At 59.5% G+C, this 13,923-nt stretch overlaps 4 protein-coding genes across 4 annotated transcripts; 1 reads left to right on the top strand and 3 right to left on the bottom strand.

Moving 5' to 3' along the window:
- Positions 1-580: 580 nt before the first annotated feature.
- Positions 581-1,513, top strand: DCS_08066 (uncharacterized protein; the record flags this gene model as incomplete). The annotated part of the gene is made up of 3 exons (XM_040805348.1): positions 581-718; positions 928-1,066; positions 1,161-1,513. 3 exons carry the CDS (start codon positions 581-583, stop codon positions 1,511-1,513), a joined length of 630 nt encoding a protein of 209 aa, XP_040655452.1.
- Positions 1,514-2,045: 532 nt separating this feature from the next.
- DCS_08065 (uncharacterized protein) lies at positions 2,046-5,340 on the bottom strand (the record flags this gene model as incomplete). Its single annotated transcript, XM_040805347.1, has 4 exons — positions 2,046-4,432; positions 4,497-4,644; positions 4,724-5,091; positions 5,145-5,340. 4 exons carry the CDS (start codon positions 5,338-5,340, stop codon positions 2,046-2,048), a joined length of 3,099 nt encoding a protein of 1,032 aa, XP_040655451.1.
- Positions 5,341-6,710: 1,370 nt separating this feature from the next.
- Positions 6,711-7,994, bottom strand: DCS_08064 (serine/threonine protein kinase; the record flags this gene model as incomplete). Its single annotated transcript, XM_040805346.1, has 1 exon — positions 6,711-7,994. The coding sequence occupies one exon, from the start codon at positions 7,992-7,994 to the stop codon at positions 6,711-6,713; it is 1,284 nt and encodes a 427-aa protein (XP_040655450.1).
- Positions 7,995-8,548: 554 nt separating this feature from the next.
- On the bottom strand, positions 8,549-13,531 carry DCS_08063 (helicase SWR1; the record flags this gene model as incomplete). Its single annotated transcript, XM_040805345.1, has 1 exon — positions 8,549-13,531. The coding sequence occupies one exon, from the start codon at positions 13,529-13,531 to the stop codon at positions 8,549-8,551; it is 4,983 nt and encodes a 1,660-aa protein (XP_040655449.1).
- Between the last annotated feature and the right edge of the window lie 392 nt (positions 13,532-13,923).

Raw genomic sequence — 13,923 nt, 5'->3', positions numbered from 1 at the left:
TTTTATGCCCCTTTGTCCTCGACAGCTTCGCAGCCGCTTGGCGACAGAAACGAGGCAGCCCTGGGGATCTAGGGCCTACTGACGAGAACACATGTGGACAGGCAATGTTCCAGTGTGCTGTATACTTGCATCTAAGTATGCACGATGCAAGTAGGACATGTACGTACGAATAAAGAGCAAGAAGGCTGCAATGCAAGCAAGTACGTGATGGTGTTGTGGCGAGCAAAACTATGACCCACTATTACCCAGGTACCGTTTGGTACACTCGCCGGCAACTACGGAGTAGAACGGAATAATTACTCCGTACCTGCCTGTTAGTTAGGCACATGTATTTTAGGCAGGCACGGTCCCTGGATCGAAGGGCGTATCAATCTTGTGGCAAGGAAGGAGCAAGTTAGGCGACGTCTCCGGTGGTTGCCAGCGGTATCCGGTCGCACCTGCTGTACACTTACATATGTTGCGCTCTTTCCAACAACCACTGTCGACTCTTCACCGCCCTCGCGCCTCGATTCTCACCTTCTCTCCCCTTCGCCCTCTTTGCCTCTCCATACGATCTACGGCATCACCTACGAAGCCCACCATGCCGCTCATCGCATCCAACACCATCATCACCTCCATCTCCCTCTTCCACCTCACCCTCGCCTTCTTTTTCCTTACGAGCCCGCAGACCATCAGCGACCAGGTCCTCGTCTACATCATGGGCGAGAGCATGCGCATGGTAATTATGGAATCTCGTTTCTATCCTTTTCTCTTTCCCATTTCCTTTCGCTCACTCTCACCATCCCATCACCATCACCATCACCCTCACTTTCACCCTCACCTTGGCCCTCTACCTTCCCCATTCCCTCTCCAACGCCTGTATTATCAAGCACCTCGATGGGCACGCTGTTGGACACCTGCTAACGAAATCACCTCCGCTCTCGACAGCCTGAAACCCATGCCTTTGACGCCCAGAGTCCGGCCCTCGCTTTTCTTGCCACTCTCCTCGCCTTCCTCGGCCTCAGCGACCTCGTCTCCCTTTCCATGCCCGAGGAGCTCGGCTCGTTGTATTACTGGGGCACCCAAGGTCCGTCTATATCCCCTCGTTGCGCCCTGCTTGCGCCCATGCAGACTTCTGCCTCCTGGTTTCTGACATGCATGCTGTGCACTCGACACTCCAGCTCCCCTCCGCTCCTTCTTCTCCATGCTCCTCGTCTTCTACACCTACTTTTTCAGCCCATCATCACCTCTCTACACCTCCTCCATCTTCGATTCGCGTGCAAATCTCCGTGTCCACCCATCCGATGGCTCATCGTCCACGTCTGCTTTTGCATCCACTTCTGCCTCGTCGACCTATCGCCCTTCGGCATGGGGCGGCGAAGCTCTAAAGAATCGCGTCTTCTTCACGTTTGTCTTCCTCGAAATGATCACCTGGTTCTGGATCTGGGTGACCCTGCGCGAAGAGCGCCCGGAAGTTGTCAAGAAAATGCGCGACGTCCACGATAAGCGGACGAGACGGGTGCGCGACGAATAGTGTCTGTCCATCAGCGAAGCGACCGACGCGTGCCATAACATGGAAACGAGAGCTTCCGGCTGCCCCATTGGGAAATTGCGTAATCGCAGCCGGAGTGGGAGCGAGGAGTTGGGAGACATGTTCAAGCGGAAATATACCCATCATTTGATCAATATATACTGACTCGCCATTATCGTCTTTCCGGAACTTTGGTGCCACTCGAAATGTCCCAAGACATGCATCTATAAGCACACTAGCTAGACATACATCATGGACGGTAAATGCCCCGAATCCATGGCTGCAAAGGGGGGTATCCTGCACAATTCATCTTGGCCGCTCCGACAAGCTGTAAATTCCCACCAGAAACTGTACAAGTCTCGGCCATCCTTCACCGCTTGTGCCCTTGCGCAACGTTTTCCCTGGGTATCTGTCTGGCCTCCTTCCCTCCACCGTAACATTGCAAAGAAAAGAAATCAAACGGACAGACGAAGCGCAATCGAACAGATTTCCGTGCCACCGCGTACTGTACATGCCTCGTCAACACGTGACTGGCTTATGGGGACTGCTGCCCGGCCGGGGCCGCCGTCGCGTCCTCGAAGCGTGCCGCGAACAAGGTTGAGCCGTTGTTCTTGGACGGCAAATTCGGTTCGTCGTCGATAATGTGCTCCTCGATCGTCTCCCCAGGGCCGCCGACGATCGGCCTGAACATGTCGACTTCTTCAATCTCCTCCTCGTCCTCCTCCGCCACCATGTTCTCGTCCTCCTCCTGAATCGTAATCTCGCCCGAACGTCGGGCCGCACCGCTACCGGTTCGAGAATGCGTGTGGGGAGCGGGGCATGAGCCTGAGGCGGACTGTCTACCAAAATTCAGCGTCGGGCCCTTGAAAATGGTCCGCTTGCGCTTTGCGAAGAGTACGCCGGATGAGAAGGGGTTTGGCGATGCCGTAGTCTGCGACTGGTTGCTAGGCATCCCCTCGTTGTACGGATGCAGAGACCCCGGAGAAGTCGAGCCCAGCACGAGACGAATGTTGGATGGAAATGTGTTTCCCGTCGGCGTCGCGGGCAGGATCTTTACTGAGTGGTGGGGCGAGTGTCCACGGCCGAGCGGCGTCTTGTTCGTCGACACGGACCCTGCCGAGCTCGTCGACGACGCTTTCGAGTGAGAGTGGTGGTGATGGTGCATGGATCGCACCGACGAGACCGAGGATGATGTCGACTTTCTGCCTCGAAGGCCCGCCGACGACCGCCGGATGGCAGAGCGAGGCGTATGGGGCGAAGGGGATATCGAGTGTCTCCTGAACGAGTTCGCGGCGGCGGCATGCGGCCGGAGGGGGTGTTGGTGCATCGAATTCTGACGTATCGACGCCGACAGGGACGAGGACCGTGAGGTCGTGCCCTTGGCAGCGCTGCTTTGGATGGCGACGTGGCCCTGGCCCTGGCCCTGGCCCTGGCCTTTGGCGCCCTGTCCGTTCGCCACGATACCCCTCGGAAGCGGTGCCGTAGCATGCGTGCTGGCAGAGCCCGAGGTTGGGTATTTGCTCGTCTGCGGCCGTGGGCTGGAGTGTTTGCCGCCGTTCCCGTTGGCGTCCTTGAGCTGCAGGTTGGGCGTGCTGCGGCTTGTGCGCCTCTCGTGCCCCCTGCGCCGCCTCGACGTGTTCTCGATGAGCCAGTGCGTCCAGTGCTTCCAGTGGGCGATGATGGCCTCGCTCGGCTTCTTCTTCGTCCTCGGGTGCTCATTCGTCTCCTGCGCCGGCGGCGCGTTGGCCGTGTTGCTGGCACCGAGGTCCCTGAAAACGGCATCCGACGTGGTGACCAGATGCAGCGTGGATCCGCGCGACCTTGCGCTGCGCAGGACGCCCTCCTTCGGCGGCGGCATCGGACGACGGTGCCGGGAGGTCGAGACGGATCGGATCGAGTCCTTGTCGATGGGAGGTGGCGGAACATCATCATACATGATTCCTCCGCCTTCCCTGTTGGCCTCGGGAAGCTGGGGCAGATCAGACATGCCCGTGTCGGCGAAGAATTGGCCGCTCCTGTGCTTGGTCCTGCCCCTTCGCGACCCGCCCGATTCACCGAGCCTGATGAAGTGGTTCGTGAGGCCGCCGTCTTCATCGACATCCTGAAGAATGGGCGTCATGCGCTCAAGTCGGCTCGACGCCGCCGACAGCCGTCGCAGGCTTCTCTCGACTTCCTTTTCCTTTCGTCGCTTCTCCCGACGCACCATCTTGCGCCCCTCCTTCTCCAGCAGCAGCTTCCACCAGCCGGACAGGACGTCGCATTTTTGGGCGAGGACACTCTCGACGACAGAGTCGCTGTCGACGCCAGCGCTTCGCAGCCTCTGCAGACAATCCTTCTCCAACAGGGTGGAGAAAGGAGGGTGCGCTTTGATATTTAGGATCTCTTGCTGCGCAGGCGCATGCTCGGCAAGGAACGGGTGGGCGAGGATGTCCTGCAGGCTAGGACGGGGAAACGGTCGTTTCGAGAGCAGAGACTTGAGCAGCGGGACGGCATCGGCCGGGAGGTGGCTGGGGTATGGTGGATCTTCCGAGAGGATTTTGGTCCGCGTGACGTTGTCGTCGTCGTCGTCAAAGGGCAGCTCGCCGCAGAGCAGGGCGTACAGTATGACGCCCAAGCTCCAGACGTCAATCTTTTCGCCCGCATACTTTTCCCCCCTCAGCATCTCAGGTGCCGCGTAGCAGATGGTGCCGCAAAAGGTCTGGAGATGATTGGAGCGGCCCTCGTACTCGCGCGTGAAGCCAAAGTCGACGAGCTTGACGTTTTCGTGCTTGTCGAGGAGGATATTTTCGAGCTTCAGATCGCGGTGAACGCACGACTCGGCGTGGACGTAGGTGACGGCCCCGACCAGCTGGGCAAATATCTTCTGGACTTTGTGGGCCGGGAGAGGCCCATGTTCGAGCAGGTAGTTGTAGAGCTCATCGCCTACGCGGACTCGTGTTAGCCTCTTCGGTTGCCTCCGGACAGTCCGCCGCAGACGCCGACATACCGGAGCAGTACTCCAGCGCCAGCCAGACGAGCTTCTCCGTCACAATGACCTCGTATAGCCTTGCGATGTGCGGGTGAACAAACTGGCGGTGGTGGTGTATCTCGCGGGCGAGGTTCGAGTCATCCTTGTGGGCCGACTTGAGGACGACCTGGGCGGAAGGCAGGCAGTCAGCGACGGCGATGGAGATGGGGGCGGTGACGACGAGCGATGCGAGCAACGGTCCGTACCTTGGAGCCATTGATGAGCTTGTGCGAGGCTAGATAGACCTTGCCAAAGGAGCCCTTTCCGATCAGCCGTCCGAGGGTGTAGTTGCCGACGGATTTGAGGTCATGGCTCGAGAACTCGCTGCGGGAGTCAGCATGTGCAGGGCGGACGAGCGGATGATGGCCGGGACGCACTCCAACAGTTGCTGATAGGAAGCGGCGAGCTGGGAGGGCATCGACCGTCAGCTGCTTTGCATCTCGTCTCTCGAGGTCGCGGGGGAGGGCAAAGACCTTTGCCTTGCGTTCGGAAGCCTCGGCCTTGCCCTTTGCCGTCTGCATCCCTCCAGCCGGCCAGGTGGTGCGCAAGGATGGCTTCCGGTAGCGCACTAGTCCTGGTGCCGTGCAGCCTCGGGTGCGTCTGGAGGATGGTCCGCGGCACGACGACGTGGAAGGTCGGGATCGTCGGGGATCGACAGTGCTGGCCAGGCGGGTGATGGCGCGGGCCGTCTAGCCTTGCAGCTCGGCCGCTCGGCAGCCGTGGCGTGGCAGCGGCCTCGGTCAGCGGCTGCGAGTGATGGCGATGCCTTTGGGGTGAGCCATTCGCTAGCCTTTATTTGCTCGCGTCGGGTTCGCTCGAGCATGAAGGGTCGGTCGAAGGAGTCGGAGACGATCGAAGGAGTCGGAGACGATCGAAGCGGTCGATGCAGGCAGGGTGGAAGAGGGCTGGATATGGATGAATGGATGGACGAAGGAAGGGGATCGGAGGGAGAGGGAGAGGGAGCGAGGGGGGGGGGGGGGGTTGGAAATGGAAAGATTACAGATAAGAAGCGACTTGGCCTGGGTTGCGATTGGATTGGTGGATGGTATGACATGGCATGACGGCCTACCGGCGACAGGACGCCCTGGCGAACCAATACCCAGCAACGGGGTGACAGAAAAAACCAGCGACCACGAGCTCGCTTCCCGTTGGGGTGTGCATCCGGGTTGAGGGTGGCAGACGGTACAGATTCCGAACAAAACATTCGAGACCAACCTGGTGGCCATTCGCAACGCTGAGCGACTTGGCTCGATGCCATCCATGACCAACCGGCCAGGCGTACAATGGTAAATGACGGCAGCGATCAAGAGCGAGTCGTGCAACAATCGCCCTCGAGTCCAACGTGGTTGCGTCATTTATTTTGTCGTCGCTCCCTGTCACCATTGAACTCGGCAGCACGGCGTAAGTACAAGTACAAGGACCTTCGTTCCAGCGCAACTCGGCGGCTCTACGGAGAAGGCTAGTTCCTCTTGGCCGCCAGCACGACCCCCCAATCGTGTCACTAACACGAAGCTGTAGCGGCCTCCCGCGGCCAACGATTGCCAGTAATAACGGTAGAAAAGTAGTATGCAAGTACATGCTGTACTGCACTAGTAGGTCACTCTGCTTACGAGTACTTACGGAGTACTTGTGGATACAGTATTTGATTTGCAAGTACTGCTACATCAGTACGCACTTGCGCAAGTGCACAGTGCTGTAATTAATATGACGATAGTGCTGTACAGCACTGTGCATACAGCTGACCCAACTAATTGCGATGCAGACTCGGGGCTTCCCTTCAGACGATCAGGCTCACGACTGCTATGCCCCGCCCATCCCCCCGCAAGCTACAGTGGGGTGGCAAAAATGTCGATTCGATTTTTAGGGGTAGCGCTACCAAAACTGAATGGTCAATTTTGTCAAGTGATTGTACCAGCTGTGCTGCTTCGCTGCTTGCCTCTGTAATACAGCACTCATGCTAGTGCCAATACAACGTGCTTCAAGGAGCAATAGGTATTATTGGTTGGTGGAATTCTGCACCTACCAAAGTGTCCACCGGAATGCATCGTGCAACACAGCACACAGCACAGCCTGATGCTGTCGGGGCCGTCGCGTCAAGGCATGCCCGTCCATGGCATCGTCAGCACCGGTGTGCAATCCTGGCAAAGGCAGCTTCTGCTGGACAAAACAGAGCGGGCGGCAAGACAATGGTCATTATTTCACCTCTCCCGGCACGCCGCCGTTGGCCTGACATTCGTCTCCCTCGCCGAGGGCATCCCTCAGCCGATAGCTTGCTGGCCTCTCCCACTTCCAATACGGTTGCTTCAGCTCGATCAGTTGTTGACGGATCAGGATGGGAACGGATTTCGTCTCCGTTCCCGTCACTGTTCTGCCGTCCCCATACGTCGGCACCAGCACTGCTGGCGGGTTGGGCATCCACGGCCACTGCACCCATGTTTCCGCCATCGTGAACTCTCGGCCCTTTCGTTTCTTCACCCACGCTTCCAGGACTTGCCGAAAGGCCGTGACATCATTGTCTAGCATTACATCAGGGTGTTTGGTCCACTCCAGCCGCAGCACCGCTTCGGCATCCTGCTGCTCGTGCGGCAGGTCACGGAAATGCTTGTCCAGCGTGATCATCTCATACAAGGTAAAGATGACACCCTTCAGGTCGTCCCGGTCGACCGTGTAATGCTTGTCGATCATGATGGAGTAGTTGAAGTCGAAGATTTGAAGATTGCCGTGTTGGTCAATCACTAGGTTTCGCGGGGCGATGTCTTGGTGCATCGTGCCGTACACGTAGTTCAAATCATCCACCACCGATAGGAGCTGGCGAAGCCATTCGAGGCGGAATCGACGTTTGGTGGCATTGTTATCCTCCAAGGTGCCACCGGGGACGAACAGCGAGGTGAAGCCGACGATGCCTCCCGTGATGTTGTTGAGCACGACGGCGTCGAATGGGACAATGTGCGGGTGGTCTCGAGGCAGTCGACTCCAGCTGTTCAGCTCATACCAAGTCCTGAACATGCCGTTCTCCATGAACCAGTACTTGAACACCGCTTTCGTCTCCGTCGGAGCTGCACCGACGGCTGGTGTTCCTCGATACGACACGAGATCGACTTGAGGCCCCAAACGGTCCAGCTCGGTCAAGCTCGCCACGTAAATCGTCTTGATGGCAAAGGAGTGCTCCAATGCGGACAGTGGATGGCAGTTGACATATCCAGTCACGTCGTCCTTCCAGTCTGTGCATGTCGTAATGGGCCCCGACACGTCGGTGAAGCGGATTCCGTAGACGTCATCCTCGAGGCCATCGATGTGTTTCCGGAGCTGCGCCATGCATATCTCCTCTGTTTCCTCAACATCTTGCACGGGGGTTGGGGGGTCGTAGGTTACCGAGAAATGTCTTCGCCGGTCAAAGTCTGTGACGTGCCACGTGTATGGTCCTCCCGTTAGCAAGACTCCGGAGCCAGACCAAAGCCGCTCGTCAGGCTTGATCATTTTGCATCATTCGTCGGCGGCTCGACAAGACGGATGAGCAGGCCGCTGGGATGACGAAGAGGAGCGGCTTTGGATTCTTCGAGTCGCCTGTCACCTTCCAAGCTGCGTCGTGCACGTTCTGGCCCGCACATGCAATGCAGTAGAAAGTAGTCGGCGGCTGACTTACCCTTCCCCTCCCCTCTTCCCCGTCGTCATGTGACATCCGATCGCCATTCAATCCCCGTATGGAATACCTGGTGCATCAACCCATCACCAACTTCAGCTTCTGTTCACAAACCGTCATCATGGCAAGAAGAAGCGGGCTGCAACCAAAACTGCCATTCGACATTCCCGTTGCGCCTTGTTGCGAGCGACGGTCCAAAACTCTTGTGCCTTTTCTCAGCACAAGGAAACCGATCTGTCTCGTGCCATGCATGCCCCGATAATGCTAATAGTACATGAACCTCCGATGCACCTCCGATGCACCTCCAATGCACCTCCAATGCACCTCTTGCCTGCCACCAGCCATGGTCAAAGGACGGGCCGTTGCTTGGTTGCGCAGGGAGGTCGCTTCTCTACCGCTTCCGACTGTCTTTCCCCTTCTTTTTCCCCTTCTTCTTGTCCCTCGGCAGCTCGAGCTTCGTCCCTTTGAGCTCCTCGGCCATGACGGCCAGCATGTACTCGTCAATGTTGCGAACCCTGCCCCCCCAGGCGTTGTGCTCGACCGATTCGTCAGCCTCGGCCGACTCGCTCTCGGGCGCCGACTTGGCCGGCGTCCCTTGCCGTGTCGTCGACGCCCCCGACGCCGGCCCGTTCGGTCTCTCGGTAAAGTCGGCCTCGTCGGCTTGGATCTCCTTCTCGGCCACGCGAGCGGCGGCGACGTCCTCCCTGTCCTCGGCCTGCTCGAGCACCCGCCCGACGCGCTGGTCGTGGCCGCCGTCGGGGCCGCCCAGCACGCGGTCGAGCGCCGCGTCGGCCGCCGAGAGGCCTTCGCTCGTAAAGTCGACCTTGTCTTCGAGCGCGTCCCGGACCGACATCCGGTGGAGGCGGTCCGTCGTGAACTCTCCTTCCTGGATGACGACGTCGTCGAGCATCTGCTTCTGCGACGCCTTGCGCAGGATGTTGGCCTCGATGGTGTGCTCCGAGACGAGCCGGTAGATGTGCACGTCGCGCGTCTGCCCGATTCGGTGGCATCGGTCCTGGCACTGCTTGTCCATCGCCGGGTTCCAATCCTGGTCGTAGAAGATGACCGTGTCGGCGCCCGTGAGGTTGATGCCCAGCCCGCCCGACCGCGTCGACAGGATGAAGCAGAGGATGCGCGTGTCGTTGTTGAACCGGTCCGTCAAGATCTGACGCTGCTCCACCTTGGTCGCGCCGTCCAGCCGCAGGTACTTGTGCCCGTGGATGTTGAGGAAGAGCTCCAGGATGTCGAGCACCTTGGTCATCTGCGTGAAGATGAGCGCTCGGTGCCCGCCCGCCTGCAGCTTGCGGAGCAGCTTGTCGAGCACCTGAAGCTTGCCGCAGTCGTACTGGAGGAGTCGCTTGTCGGGAAACTGGATGCTGAGCCTCATCCGCGCCTCGTGCCAGGGGTCGGCCGGCGCTTCCTTGGGCATGAAGGGCGCCCATCGAACGGGAGCCGATAGCCTCAGGTCCTCCTCGGTGAAGGCCTCGACGCCTTTGCGGCCCAGCAGGTAGCACTCGAGATCTCGCGTCACCACCGCCGGCGTCGCGCACGAGAATTTTTCCATGGTCGTCTTCAGCTGATCGGCGCGCTGGAGGAGGCTCGGCATCATCGCCCGAATCAGCGTCGAGTCGTCCTCGAACCAAGCCATGACCTTCCGCGGCACCTTGGGACGGGGACGGCACGGCCGTCGATGCGCCTCGATCGTCAGCAGGTCGACGACGTTCTTGCCGTAGATGGGCTTCTGCTGCCGCCGCAGCGCGTTGAGGTAGACGCAGTGCTGCAGCTCCTCGAAGCGGCCCCAGCGAGCCGCCGCCTCGAGGTACATCATGGTGGACTCGGCCGTCGACGGGTCGAGGTTCATGTACGAGCTCTGCGCCCTGCGCTTTTGCACTTCCCGGAGGTCCATCAGCGCCCTGTGCGAGCTCAGCTGGGCGATGCGATCCGCTTCCATCGTCGAGAACCGCTCGTGCTCCGTCGGCACGAGGTTCAGGAAGCCGAGGCTGACCTCCGACATCGGCGTCGTCGCCAGAAGCCCGCGGACCCTGCGTTCGGCCGTCTCGTAGTTGGCCGCCACCGACGACGACATGCGGAACGAGGTCATGATGGGCCGGTCGACGAACAGGTCCGGGTGGTTGCACACCTTGCGCAGCTGCATGAGGCAGTTGATGATGGACATGTAGTTGCCCGACGCCAGCGTCTCCTTGGTGTCGTTTCGCGAGAGGAAGCCGTCGTACAGCTCGCGCTGCCGCTTCGACAGTCGGCAGAACTCGACGTGCTCGTACTTGGCCGGCATCTGCTTCTCCACGTCGGCCTTGAGACGGCGGAGCAGGTACGGTCGGAGAACCTTGTGCAGCTTGGAAATGATGGCCTTGGCCTCGTCGTCCATCTGCTCCCTGCCGCTCTCCAGAATCTGCGTCTCCGGCCGGTGGAACCAATCCTGGAACTCCTGCAGATCGGCGAAGCCGCCCACGCCGTTCTCGGCCGGCATCAAGAAGAAGAGGAGCGACCACAGCTCGGTCAGGTTGTTCTGCAGCGGCGTGCCGGTAAGCAGAAGGCGGGCCCGCGTGTTGAAGCCCAGCAGCGTCTGCCATCGCTGGGACTTGAAGTTTTTGATGTTGTGCGCCTCGTCGAGAATCATGTAGTGCCATCGTCGCCTCCTGAACACTTGCTGATCCTGCAGGACGAGCTGGTAGGACGTGATGCAGACGTTCCAGATGTCGTCGTTGTTCCAGCCCTGTCGCTTCCGCTTTCGTTCCTCTTGCGAGCCGTAGTAGGCCAATATCTTGAACCCCGGACACCACTTTTTAAACTCCATCTCCCAGTTCAGCATCACGCTGGTCGGCACGATCACAAGATGCGGCCCCCACACTTCGTGGTGGCAAGCTAGATGGGCGAGCAGAGCGATGGTCTGGATGGTTTTGCCGAGGCCCATCTCGTCGGCGAGAATGCCGTTGGTATTGTTGGCGTATAGTCCGGCGAGCCAGTCGAGCCCGTGATGCTGATACTCGCGCAACGTTCCGCGCAGGAGGAAAGGGATGGCGGTCTGGTGGGAAGGCACTGAAGGTGAGTTGACGGCTTCGGCCACCGCCAAGTCCGTCATGGACGTGTCCATCTCCGACGGCCGAGTATCTGGCGTCGGCGGAGACTGGCTACGGCCCAGGCTTGGAGGGTTCGTGGCCGGCTCCGTCATGGGACTGGCTGGCCTCTCAGTTGCATCCTCCACGTCCGGGTCGTCGGGAGCAACATCTGCCATCGCAGCGTCTGGAGCGGGCACGTCTGCGACCTTTTCGGCTTGATCATCTGGTCGCCGATCACCTTCGCCATGGTCGCTCTCTGGCCTTTCCACATTGCCGTCCGCCGAGGTTGCTTTGGACGCTTCCATTCCCGGCGTGGAACCGTGCTTGTCGTCGGTCGAATCTGCGTCGGGGGATTCTGGCATGCGAACGAGTGACATGGCGTCGTCGTCGTCGTCGATCTCTCCATCCATGTACATCGGGTCGGGGTCAGGCCCCTGGGGCATTTCGGCGTCGTCCCCGTGTGATGGCATGGTTTCTCTCGACTCTTCCTGCATCTTCCTCAATTCCGACTTGCCGAAAAACAGACCCAGCAAGGTCCCCGCCTCCTCATCGGACCCTTCCTCCGACTCGTCTTCGTCGTCTTCGTCTCCCTCACCGTCACTCGACTCGAGGTCATCATCCATGTCGACGGACTCGTCGCTTGTATCGACCTCGGCATCCATGGCAGCGTCTGTCGTCGTCGTCTCGTCCTCTCTCGCTTCCAACTCTGGGAGATGCGCGTATTTGGCCTGTAGTTGCTCTTGCGTCAGACCCTCGTCGGCAGCATCTTTCTCGTCGACCTCGTCGTCGTCCGTGCTTGACATGTTGTCGCTGTCGACATCCGGACCGTCGCTATCGTCCGAGACGAGACCTGAATCATTGTCGCTTCCAGCGCTACCGCTATCGCTCAAGTCGCCGAAGCCGTCCTCGTCGGATGGGATTTCCGAATCCAACCCTCCCTGGCGGGCTTGCAGCTTCTGTTCGGAGAGGCTGACGGCCTCGTTCAACGCCGCCTTGACGCGCCGCTGCTCTTCTGCCTGCCACTGCTCCAATCGCTGTCGGTTGACCTGAGCCTTGACATTTTCCCATGTCCCGAGGAGAACCCTGACAACGAGCCTGTATCGCAGCAGCCATCTCTGCCTCTCCTCGGCCTCGATTTCCTCGACCGATTTCGGTTGGCGTCGAAGCCACTCTTCACGGCATGCGTCGGCGAGCTTCTTGGCTGTGGACCGATGTCGTTGCTGCTCCGCCAGCAGGAGCCTGCGAAAGTTGGCCATGGCCTTGACCAGATGATCCTGGCGAGCCCATTGTCGCGGCGGTTCCTCCGCTTCTTCGGGTGCGAAGAGGGAACAGCGTTCTTGCGACAGCAGGCCACCTGGTTCGGTCTGATGCTCAACCCGCAGGATCAGCCGCGCCTCCTTTTGTGCGAGCTCATCCGTGTATGGAGGCCCGTCCTCGGACGCTTGGAGGCCGCCCTCCTCGACGGGAATACCGCCTGCGCGAGCCCAAAAGTCTTCAAAACTGACGCCAAGCTTCGGCCGCTTGCGCACCTGGTCGGGGTGCACGAGTGGGATGTCACGAGGTATCAGTTTGCCCCATGGTGTGCGGCGGTAGCCCGGGTAGTGGCCCTGCCTGGTCTCGTGACTAGCCTTCGTTTCGGAGTCGGCGAAGCGGGAAGCTCTTCGAGGTCGAGTCGAATGACGCGATGCTGGGGTCTGCGGTGAAGGGGAGCGCCGACGAGGGCGAGTCGAGGATCTGAGTTCGGGAGCTGATTTCTTCGATGCAAGTTTGGGGGTCGACGCCTTCTTGTTCAGAGCTTGCAACCTGTCCCTGGGAGCTGACTTGAGCTTCGAGACGGGTGCTTCCAGCTTTTTCAACGCGCTTCCATCACTCCCCACAGAATGCCTCATCGCTCGTCTCTTGACCGGAGTTGGGCGTTCTGAAGGAAGGGTGTTGATTCGCCCAGACTTGCGGCGGCCATTCTCCGTGTAGGACGTCGGCCCCTCAGCTTCGATCCTCTTCCAAGGGGGCGACTCGAGCTTAGGTTTTCGCGCCAAAGGAGGAGGAGTCGCGTCCTGAGTTCTCCTCCTCTTTGCTGGACGCTCATCGGCGTCATCGCCGTTCAGCTCTGACACGTATCCATTCGTCCGGGGCGCGTCGGCACCGGCGTCTTGCGACGAATCAAGCTCGGCAAAGCCATCGAATATCGACAATCCGGTTTCGGACACGTCATCTGGAGGTGGCGTGAGATCGTCGCTGGAAGAATCGGAAGCCGCAGGATGCTCGACGTTGTCGACCGACGCGGTCTCGGGCATCATAGCAAGGTGGAGCCAGGAGACGCTGAGGGCGAGATCTCGATGAGGCAAACATTGGCAGGGCGGAAATTAGGTCTATGGATTCGCAGCGCTTCAGCAAGTACTCATACAAAGTCTGCACATCATCAGACGCCTGTGGCGAGGCCGGCGACGGTTTTTGTGTGTGAAAAGCGTGTCGTCAGCAAAACTTTTTGGCAGGAGAAATTGAAGGAAGGCAAACTGGTGACATGGGGGAGGACTGGTAAGGGGTACGTACCGAGCCAGCTTGGTTTAGTCAGACTTGGTCCAATGGCAGGGCGGGAGATCAGCATGGGTTGGTGCCTGAGGCAGTGATTTCCATCATCTCCCGAGACGACCTCACGGCACACGACGGAGCTTGGACGATCGACGCATTG

The sequence above is a fragment of the Drechmeria coniospora genome, chromosome 03 (genome assembly GCF_001625195.1).
Source record: "Drechmeria coniospora strain ARSEF 6962 chromosome 03, whole genome shotgun sequence".
Lineage (NCBI taxonomy): Eukaryota > Fungi > Ascomycota > Sordariomycetes > Hypocreales > Ophiocordycipitaceae > Drechmeria > Drechmeria coniospora.
Note: the sequence above shows the minus strand (reverse complement) of the source record. Positions and strands in the feature narration are given on the sequence as shown.